General features: G+C 36.1%; 1 protein-coding gene across 1 annotated transcript; it reads right to left on the bottom strand.

Annotated features, from left to right (window-relative positions):
* Positions 1-332: 332 nt before the first annotated feature.
* On the bottom strand, positions 333-11,292 carry LOC127962434 (cadherin-5). The gene is made up of 12 exons (XM_052561992.1): positions 10,935-11,292; positions 8,586-8,801; positions 8,085-8,367; positions 7,794-7,907; positions 7,159-7,329; positions 6,887-7,068; positions 6,482-6,738; positions 6,212-6,348; positions 5,401-5,513; positions 5,200-5,302; positions 3,939-4,172; positions 333-2,921 (listed from the first exon to the last, which is right to left on the bottom strand). The coding sequence occupies exons 2-12, from the start codon at positions 8,799-8,801 to the stop codon at positions 2,443-2,445; spliced, it is 2,289 nt and encodes a 762-aa protein (XP_052417952.1). The 5' UTR covers positions 10,935-11,292; the 3' UTR covers positions 333-2,442.
* Between the last annotated feature and the right edge of the window lie 590 nt (positions 11,293-11,882).

The raw sequence follows: 11,882 nt of genomic DNA, 5'->3' as shown, positions 1-11,882 counted from the left end.
ATTGAACTTCATTGAAGTATTACCATTAAAAAAAAAAAAATCTGTTCAATGTGAGAAAGCCATTACATTGTATATACAATTAAGAGTCTACATCCTCAGGAAGTCCCAGCTGGGTGTTATGCGTGAAAACACTGTGGAATTTCTGCTAACGTGCCGCTAACTGTTTGATCTGTTTGTCTGCGATAAACAACATACATTGTAAACTTCACCTAAAGGTACCCACACAGCATCCATTTAATGAGACACAAACACTCTTCTGTCTTCACACACACACACACACACTTAAACTTTTTGTTTTTCTTCAATTTATTTTATGTTAAGGACACTAACTATTTTACGGAAGTTTATTATTCAAATACAAAATTGGCAGTTTCAAAACACACACAAACAAAAAAATTATATTTCTAGCAATGGAAACAATAGAAAAAAGGCACATTTTTTTGTCCATCTTTACACCAGACTGTAACACACACAAGTGAACCACATACTGAAATGTTTAGTCTGACTGCCCAGCACTGACAACTACTGGACCTTCCCAATAAATCTCAGACACTTTTATGCATTAAAACAAATGATCATTCAACACACTATACACTTTAAACTGGCCATAATGTCAATTTTTGCTAATTCAAAGCATACATGAAATATGATAACAATAACGAAAAATCACATAGGCTATCAACTGAAGGCCATTTTAGTTACGATTCCAGTTTTTCTTCAACTTTCTGTACAGTTGTTTTATTTGAGATACATGATGGTCATTTCCATCATGAGGAGATTTGCAGTCTGATTTTCATTTGCTGTAATAGTATTTGCCCAGTAGATGCATACTCTAGTGATTGAACATCTAATTCTACATCCAGAATAACGCATGAGAATTATAAGAAATTTCTCTAAAAAGATTGTATGGTGAAAAAAAAGGAACATTCAAGAGCAGCATCGTTTGTCTTGAAGGACAATGCCTTTGTGACCAAGACAGCTTGATTTATATTGTTCTTTAACATTTTCCTGCTATCCTTTCTTTATCCCTCCAAGACGAGAAAACAGGAAAACGGTTTCAATCTGTTCCTTCACTTAAAGATAAGGGAGCCGGAAGTGTGTTCCCTTGTGCTTACACGGACAGGAAATCTGAGAGAAGTCTGACTGAGCTGCTCATGTTGAACGAGACGGGAGAAGAGTGCTTGGATTGTAATTCCCTACAGGAAAGGGAGAAGGTGACTTCCTTGTATTGTGCCAATGGTTAATGGGGGACCAGGGTACAGTTTGTGCACAGAAGTAAATATTTAAGGTATAAAGATGGTTTACACAATTTTCAATGAAAGGAGATCCTCTTGTCTATTTAGAGTAGTCTCGAATGAAAGACAAACAATATTGTCAAGACACTGACTGGCCTGCTACATATTTTGGTTGGAACTATCATCAGAATATTTAAAAAGTTACATGGCATTGTTAAATATATAGCAACACCTTTGATTCACTTGGTAATACAGTTATTCACTTCTCACATTTCAACAGACATTAAACTCACTGCATGTTTCCTGAGACGTCTGCAATTGCCTTATAATGGTGGACCTCTGAGATTTGGGCTTTACTCATAACAATAGATGTGCTGATGATTCCTGTCAAATAAACTTGGAGTAGCCTTTAATTCTTTCAAAGTACAGTTATCACCACTTCCTCTGTTGCTCCCATGGCAATACAGTAGTTTTCCTGATGAGAAGAGTCTGCTGAACAATGCTGGCTCTGCAATTACACTGACTTTGAATCCACTTTGAAAACACTTGTATACATTAAAAAGAAAATTATCATAAGCTGAGTATTTTTATAGGAAAACAATATGTGAAAAACAATGTAAAAATATTAAGAACAACACAGTCTCATTGTTACTTGTAACTTTTTAGTCTGGTTGCAAATTCATATTATTTGTATTATCTCAGTTTTAGGTTCCTGGCTAGATTCAGGGATGGGTGACATTTTCATTTGAATCTAATTGTACAAATGCATAAGAATTTACCACCAAGTTGCCAAAACGTAAAATAATTATGTTTTCACATGAGACAGTATACAATTAAAGAAGAAGAAGAAAAAAATCCTTCACAAATAAACAAAGACTAAATCAGATTTGCTGTAAGGATAAACCAGAGAGTTTGTCCAACCAGTGTCTAATGCTGTTTTATACAAAACCCACCTGGACAAAATCAGTCTGAAAAACCCAAGGCATTTTTTCTACTAACATACACTTGTTCTATGAAAATTACAAATGCAGTAGTGCTCATCATAATGTCATAACAATGCACGGAGGAAACACGTATTGGCACTTGTTAATCCCTTTCTTAAAAGGACCCTTACAAAAAGTCCCATGAAGAGGAGACAGCAGTCTCAATCGTGCTGATGTGTCCTCCTAGGACGATGGCTACCTGATAACCCAGACCTTCAGTAGGATCAATCGGAGCTATCAGAGTCCGAGCCGTCTACTCCATAGAGCTGAGCCAGGGTCCTGAAACGAGGGCCCCACTCATGCAAGAAGTCCAGATTGGACCCACAGGAAGATGAGTCCAAAGAGCTGAGGGAACCGGCCAGGGATCCAGTTCCCTCATAGACATAGATGCGTAAAGTATCGTAAGGAATCCCATCACAGTCATGGTCAGCCTCATCTTTCTTCTCCTCGATCATTATGGCCATGTCACCTTTACAAGCAGAGGGTGTCTTTGCCACGACGTACATTGAAGGCCCCGTGCCAGGCCGAAAGCTGCTGTCGTGACAAGCAGAGGACAGGAGGGAGACGTCATAACCGTTTGTGTCCATTTCTCCACCGCCTTCCTCGTCATATCTCACCAGCTGCTCGTGGATCTCGCCAGAAGACTTGGCAACCAAAACGTCCTTCTGATAGCGCTTCCGCAACACAATGAGGATGACGATGACTGAGAAGATGAAAGAAACAGACACTGTCAACATTCTAATTTCAACATCATTTGAAACATCTTCCTGGTTTATTTCCTGTAATGTAAACTCATGCTAAATTTTAATTGGAAACACAGGTTTCAAACATCCTTTGTTTTTCTAGAAATCAACAGATGAACAAAGTGAACGAGTGGAAGAGAATATAAGGTGGTGTTGAAAAGAAAGTCTCTTATTATTTTTCTCGTCTGTCTGATGGTGTGACTGCAGATCAGTGTCTTGTCTTAAGTGTCATCACTTTTGCCTTGTTTCTCACCTCTAGAAATGCAAGCACAAGCCTCAACTTTGGAAAAGGTGTAGAGATGCAAGCAAAATGTAATCTCACACTTGTCTGTCTCAGTCTGTCACTGAGGTGGTACCTTTTTAAATTTTACTTACTTTAAGTGCTTTTACTAATAATACTTTAAGGGTCTAATATGTGTGGTAAAGACATGATAAACATATGTACTGGGTACTGCCCCAGTGATAGCTTTTGGATATTTTTTCCTCATTATATATATATATATATATATATATATATATATATATATATATATATATATATATATATATATATATATATATATATACAATAGTACACTAACTAACAATGATAATGCAAATATGGAGCTAAGCAACTCTTATTTACAGTGTTAAGTACCTGGGTTATTTATACAATCAGACCACTTAAAGGATCCTAAGATGGTGAATAAAATATACAGAGTCTTCACTTGGGAAATTATGGAGAAAAGTCTTTCCTCAAAGAAAGGATTTCAAATGTTCACATGTATCATTAATATAACCACGCTCCTGTCAAGTCATGAATCCTGCATAATCTGTTTCGCTCGGCTTGATTAAATGATGCATTTGCTTTTTAAAAGCGTGTTTCTTTTTGATTTCTTAAACAAGGAAAACACTGAAGGATGAGTCACTGGCCTTGCATGCATCTTTGTAATAGAAAGAAGAAAAACAAGTGAGATAAGAGATGTGTGTGAATGTACCCAGGATGGTGACGATGCAGAGAAGAATAGCTAAGAGGGCACTGAAGCTCATTCCGGACTGGGCGAAGGCCTTACAGTACTCCACCCGTCTACCCGTCTGGCACGTGCACACTTTAATCTGGAGGTGCTCAATTCTCTTCAGTTCTCCATCAGTGATTTCGATTTCCAGAACATGTTCCACTGAGTGCTTTGTACTCAAACCACCTTGCTTCAGCTCTATGGTCGCAGTGTTATCTACAACAAATATTAAAATTGAAGAGATGCATTCATTAATTTCAATGACGGACTGTGTATGCCACAGCTGCAAGCTAACAATTTTCATCAGGAGTGCTATTGTTGTCATTGGACTCTTCTTTTGTTTTCTGTTGATGCTTGGAGGGAAATGTTGCTGAGATTCTTGTGACAATTCAATGCAACCAGGCCTAAGAATATCCCATTTCACACAATGGTAGGAAGAGTAAATCTTAACTTTGACATTCGTGTGGCATTCTGCGGAAAGCCAGTTGCAGTTGTAAAAAGCAACATTGTTGTCATTTGAATACATGGCTAGAAATAAATATAAATGTAATTATTTTATAAATTACACTAATGGATTAAAACATGTTTGGGGACTTTTTGGTGTGTTTTTGAAAGTGCTCACCAAGGCTGCATTTATATATCAGAAACACAATAAAAACAGTAACTGTGAAATTACAATTAGAATTACACTAAAAAACTCTTCTGTGTCACACGATCCCTCTGAAATCGTTTTAATACGCTTATATGGATTTATTTATTTATTTTTAATAGAAGAAAAAAAGCCCAATACATTTATTTTCATTAGTCAGTGCACCTTAACAAACCACTTTGCCTTCCTGTTTAGTAAAATAGTAACCCATCATATTAGTTTATTATACAGCTCTGAGGAAAGAAACCACAGTGTTCTGAAAATGTTCCTCAGTCTGGCACATTTAGAACCTGGAGTGTCAGATCACAGATTCACTGTGCATGGCTGCTGCTTTTAGAAAGCTTGTACCTAATGCATTTTACAGTATTTAGGTGGGTTTTGTCCTATTCCTTTTATGCCTGATTACTCTAGGAATAAGCAGTGGTTTGCTTTGGAGTAGACAGTGAACTAAGGATGAAACGTCTGTATATCTGCGCTGAAAAATTCTTTTATTTCCAACTTTACAAACATTATCCTAATGGTAGAGTGGCTGATTAAAGTTGATCAGAACCACTCTGTTGACCAACTAAATGTAGATAACATGAATGAACTCACCTTCATTATCATAAAGGGAAAAGTTCAAGCTCGGTTTTGCCAGAGTGAAATGGAACCGGCCTGAATTTTCATCTTTGTCAGTGGCACCAACAGTCCCAATAACCTGCAAGAGGGTAATAAATGAAGGATTAGGGAAATATATTGCTAAAGGAAAATCATTATAAATTTGTTCATGTGAAATGTATTCAAGTGACTCCTTACTGTTCCAGGTTCATCACTCTCACAAACATACACGGAGCTCCCATTAGTTAGTTCTGGTAAGTTGTCATTAATGTCAAGAACCTTCAGATTAACCGTCGCAGAAGACTTTAGACCTGAGGATTCAGAGATAACAAATTTACTAATGATCTCGATCATAATGACGATGATGCTTATTATATTTAACTTGGTCAAACCAACTACTACTTATAAAGATTTGTGAATATTGTTGTTACTTGACTGGGGTTATTTGGTAAATATGTAAAGATTTTTTTTTTTACTAAAAACTTTTGCTGCCATACTAATTTCTAATAAAAGTGCTCATGCAAATACATATAGTTAACACAGCAAAACAAAACAGTTCCCAGAAGTCACATTCTGTTGGATTTGTTGAACCAAATTTTTGATTAACAGATAATTTATCCAGAGCTAATTCAGTTTGTGTTTGAGCTTGTGATCCCTCCAGAATATAAATAAGATTGAAATCATATATTTTGGAAACACAAGTACTAAAAGGTTTATACACACTTAATTATTATTTAGGAATTAATGATCCTCATGGGTGTAAATGCAAAAGCTTATGTTAAAATTCATTTTTTTATTTTATTTATTACAATTATAAATTAATAGTGCTTATTATGAATAAAAAACACTACTTATGCCCTGAAAAATAATTCACATTTGCATAGTTCACTTATTTTTATTTAATCTCGCAGCTTTTAAAACCTTTTGTAAAATGAGAAAAATGAAGGTGTGTGCAAACTTTTAACTGGAAGTGTAAATGATTAAGCTGTGAAGCTTGTTTATATCTTACCATTTGGGACATCCTCCTGTGCTGTAACCTGGAATGTGTATGAGGATTTGTCCTCTCTGTCCAGTTCCTTCTTTAAGAACAAACGTCCTTGTACAGCATCCACAGCTACAGGACAGTTCGAGTCTTCTATAGAGTAGCTAGAGTGATCAAATATCAACATTAAATGAAACCATTTTGATTTGTTTACACTATGACTTTTATGACAGTACAGCAAAACACAAAAAGCTTTTTTTTTTTTTTTTATGAATAAAAATACATCTAAGTTTATACCGTATTTTGTAACTGTTTTTATCTGGATCCTTTGCTGAAACAGCTCCAATGGATGGACTTTTAATTGGGCCCTCGTGCACACTGATGTTGTATTGTGACTGGCTGAAAACAGGTGGTTCGTCCACATCGATTACATTGATCAAAACTTGGGCTCTCGTCTGCAGGTTTGGTCCTTGGTTATCTGGTGATTTAGACACTGTGCGCTCTACCACGTTTACAGTAAACTTGTGCATCTTCTCTGTTTCATAGTCGAGAGTCTATGAGTGATTAAGGAAAAATTAAAATAGCTAAAACCAAAGCTAAGAGATAACATGTCAACTTAATTGAAATCATTAAAAGCATTGCACAGTCTTAAAAATCAAGTTGTCTTAAAGCTTGTTTAGTCGTGAAGTTTGAAATACTTACCCTTTTAAGACTTAGAATTCCATCTTTCACATTACTTATATTAATTTTAAACATTTCATCAAATTTTTGTTGTATAGTAAAAGATGGATCTTTGTTTTGTATCTCGTCTTTGTCCTCCACTTCTAACTTGCCAATTTCATATCCAGGTTTGCTGTCTTCTTTTACATTAAAATGGTATTCTCCTAAGGAGAAAAAACACTTTCTGTTGACACCGATTCTAGCATGCAGTGTGTTTTTGCTAAATTTAGTTACAGCTTTTACAGTCAACTTACCTTTTTTGAAGGTGGCAATGTTGTCATTTACATCATCAATGTTGATAGTCACAACAGTAGTAGCAGAATTCCCAGAATTACTAACATCTCGCATGTCTTTGGCTTGTATAGAAATTAGATACTGACTCTGTTTCTCTCGGTCAAGACTGCTTGTCAATGTTCTGATTTTACCTAAAAACAAAACAAACAAAGACATTCATAAAGTAAAAAAAAAAATTTCCATTTCAAATAAATACTGCTGAACATTCTGCTTTTGAATGGGTTTTCTTTTAATCAGAGAATACTGGAATAATGTATCATGTTTTCCACTAAAATATTAGTTTTCGACACTCATAATAATATGAAAATAAATTCTTGAGCAGTCTGGTTAGATAGATAGATAGATAGATGATATATATATATATATATATATATATATATATATATATATATATATATATATATATATATATAGATAGATAGATAGATAGATAGATAGATAGATAGATAGATAGATAGATAGATAGATAGATAGACAGACAGACAGACAGACAGACAGACAGACAGACAGACAGACAGACAGATAGATAGATAGATAGATAGATAGATAGATAGATAGATGGATAGATAGGATCCCAAAGTTTCTAATTGCAAACCTTCATTGTTGATGGAGAAGAGATCTGTCCCATTCAGAAGTTTGTACCCAATCATTCCATTTTGAGTGCTCGGATCATCAGCATCAGTTGCTGTTACTGTCATTACTAAAGATTCTAGAAAAAGAATTAGACAAAACATTTGAGCATAAAATGAAATAATGTTCTGCGGGCTGTTTTACTGTACTGCAACAAAATCCACATTTCATAAATGAATCAATGTGTACTATATTATAGTTCTTCAGTCCTAGTTGTAAAGCTGTCTACACACGGACTTCATGGCCACCCTGTTACCTTCATGAGAAGATTCACTGATGGATCCGGAGATGTCAGGTGGAAACACAGGGCTATTGTCATTAATATCCATGACCACTATTGTAAATGTGAAGTCTTTGTCAAGATGTTTTTTGGTTTTACTGTGGATGAGTGAAGCTGACAGATTGTAGACACTTTTCTTCTCCCGGTCCAACTTTGCATTGACCATGATATCCCCAATGTCATTTACAGTAAAAATGCTATCAGCACCTTCTCCTGAGAGAATATATCTTGCAGATGCACCGAAAAGTGTGTTTTCTAACTAAAAAGAGAAAGGAATGAGGGAAAGAAAGTTTAGAAATAAAAGCAAGCATTACAACAAACATTACAATAATCCAAAGATTTTGTTCATTATATCTAACTTTAAATAGTAAATCCTCATATGACTACTTGAAGTACTTGAGTTTACTTTAAGCAGCATATTCAAAACAGCACTATATACATATTTTCATTCAATTTACCATTGTTTAGACCCTTTACCTTTCTAATTTTTTCAGGCGGGGGATTCTCCTCAGTAACATAAAGTTTATCCCATCTCCACTCTCTCTTATGTCTTTGCAGCACTCTACTCGACATGGATGGCATCTTCAGAGCTTGGTAGACATCAGCTCCAGCGCTGAGGGCACATAAAACGACCAGGACACCTGCCCAGAAGACAGGCTCAGTCATCTGTCTGCAGGCAGTGTGTTTCATCATCTGTACACCATGTGAATGGAACAAAGAAGAAAAATATATACATTAAGTCATGCCTTTCAAGATGGTTTCTTCAGCCTCAAAGACCACAGTATGTTTATTTATTTTTTTTAAGAAATAAAGAAATAAAGAAAGTCCTTCATTATCTCTGACTTTGAAATCCCTTCATTAAATCTCATTAGGGTTCCTCCTGTGGCACAAACTTTCGACTGTGTTCTACTGAATGATGGGAAACAGCACACTAACTGTGTGACACTGTTAAAGCTTACTAATACATTCCCTAGCCTACTACATTCCCATCCCAGATAACACGCTTTAGCTTGATGGACCATTCTTATGTTAGACTCATTTAGATGATGATGTTAAGATGAGGTGGATTATGCTTCTTAAGTGTTCCCAAATTGCTAAATCTCTGCTATAGGGCCTCATGAAGTCTTCTACTCAAAATGATTGCTTTCACATACGCTATAAAACAATGGATTCAGAAATGTACGGGCAGCACATAGGATATTTCTACTCTGATGTTTTGCCAGCTTTCTTCTTCTTTTTGTTTTCTCCAATCAGATTAAGGGCAAAAGGGGAAATGCTGTTCATTATCCACTCTTTGTTAAGATTGGAAAAAGTTATTCTATAAATTCTCTCTTACAAAAGAGTTAAATTTAAAACAGTATGGAAACACATTCTTCCAGCAATGTTTTTATTAGGTTTTCCACAAAAATTATATTACTTGTGATGTTTTAGCTGAAAAGTCAAAAGTTGATGCTGCTTGCCATTTTTTTTGTTTTTGATGCAAACTATCCATTTCATATTTGACTTGCTGGTTACTAAACATTAACATTTTAGTTCTAAAGTCCTCTTTCCTCTCTCTTTTATCCTTTTTATTATATTTTTATAGAAAAAAATGAGGTCAAATAATTTCTATTTTAACAAGTCTAATGTAAACCATGACATACTTGTCTTAAATTTCCCAACCACCTCTCTCAGCATAAAATATATTTTTTAAATTTATTTATCATTCATTTTATATATTATTCATTAATATTCAGTGCAGTGCTGAGGCTCATTGTAATTTCAGCACATTGAAACAGAATCTATCAATACAAATTGTTTTCAACAGTTGACATTATTGGAAGGCACACCAGCAATTGTTTTTTAAACCAGTCATTTGAAAGGCTTTGCGTGTATGTGTGTATATCTATGTGTGGGCTTCAGATTAAAATAGGTTTAATCACGGAGCAGCTTCCAGCAATCTGCAGTCTGCCTACTCTCTCCTCTAGGAGATTCAGCCTGACATGCATCAGCTCTCCCCTCCTTTCTTTCACACATCTTCAGTGTCACAAGTTCCAGCAACCTGTTAAAGGTGTCACTGTCTGAAGTGTGTGTACTGCACCTGTTCTCACCACTGACTCCTCTGATACACCTCTCTTCATTTAGATTCTATGTATATGGTCACATAATGTCAAGCTCACGGCTGGCATGATTTTTTATTATTTATAGCCTGAACTGTGATGTTTTACATGACCTTTAATCATTAACAGCACCAATCTTTGTATGACAGATAGCCCTGCATCTGCAAAAACATTATTTCTACGGTGGCATATGGGATGAGACATTAAGAATAACCTGTAACTGCTGTTTCAAGAAAAAAGCAGGACAGATGGTGCACAGATTTATAATAGTTTATTTGTTACATCCAGATAAGTCTTCCCATGGGTCAGTCAGTGTTCCTTGGGAATTTCTTTCTTTTTTTTTCTTATTAAGTTTTATTTCAAGCAAAAATATATGTTAATATACTTACATAGAACAGTTTATCGAACACACACACACACACACACACACACACACACACACACACACACACACACACACACACACAACAATTTCCTTCCTATTAGTCCAGGAAGCATCATTCAAATCAGACTTTAGATTTGTTTGGTGAGAAATATTACAATACAAATTAAACTTGAATAAAACCAAATACAACATACACAGATACAGTACTTATTATACAGATGTACAAAATAAGTAATTATTTCAACTGAACTTCATACACTCTACTTAAAAAAAAAAAAACGAAAAAGACAAACATATATACATAAATGTATTCGACAAACATAAAAAAATAAAATCACCTACCAGAGGTGTTTTGGTCCCTTTAGCAGTCTTCCTCGATTCGAAAAACCCTTCAGTAAATGAGTGGTATTATATCCTCCTCAGTCTCTGGTCAGTGGTGTCTGTTTCCAGCTGTATGTGAACTGGTCTGAGCTCCCACTGAGCTGTTCACTGGACAATCAGCCCACTCAAAAGTGGCAAAAGTGATCAGCCCAGCAGTTCCTCTGGTCACTTCCTGTTATTGCCCCTGCCTCTTCAGTCCAGCTCCAAACACCTCTCTGGAAAATCAGATAAGATTCACAGCCCCCTGAGCACCGGCAGCTCCGAGAGGCAAGTGGAGCATTACACCGCTGAACGAGAGAGAGAGAGAGAGAGAGAGAAACACGGGGAGTGATAGAGGGGGCCAGAGGTGGGAGATCATTAATTCCAACTCGCTCCCTTAAAGAGGAGAGGAAAGCAAAAAGTGATTTATTATTCAAAGCTATAGAATAAAGAGCATGATAAACAGGTTAACGGAGTTAAAGTAATCCCGAGAGATTTTCCCGAGAGAGTGGTATTAAATTTTACAGAGGTTGTGACTGTCATATCTGCCTCTGTGATCTTGTCTAAACTATAAGTGAGGAAGGGGCGGGTGGAGAGGTCTAGTCGTGCTTTCAGAGGAGGGTTGAGTTTAGGGACTGGGACTTGCGGCGCATGTATGTATCTGTCAGAAGTGCTTAGTGTTGTGCCCCATTGATCTAAGTGGAGAGAGTCAGTTTAGTAGGATTAGTTGCATGGGATGACCGAGCCGTTTTGACAGGGGACCTAAGATAAATACCCCTGGGTGCTAAGACTGAGAGGCAATTGCTGAAGTGCAGACCTGCTTGACATTTGCTTGTTTGTTTGTCTGCCCCTTGTCTTTTGTGAGGATATTCTTATTTCTTTGAATATGTCTACTGGCCTTCACTTTGAAAGACATGGCTGACAGACTCC

This window comes from Carassius gibelio, chromosome B7 (assembly GCF_023724105.1).
Source record: "Carassius gibelio isolate Cgi1373 ecotype wild population from Czech Republic chromosome B7, carGib1.2-hapl.c, whole genome shotgun sequence".
Lineage (NCBI taxonomy): Eukaryota > Metazoa > Chordata > Actinopteri > Cypriniformes > Cyprinidae > Carassius > Carassius gibelio.
The sequence above is the reverse complement of the archived record's forward strand: the minus strand, read 5'-3'. Positions and strand labels throughout refer to the sequence as shown.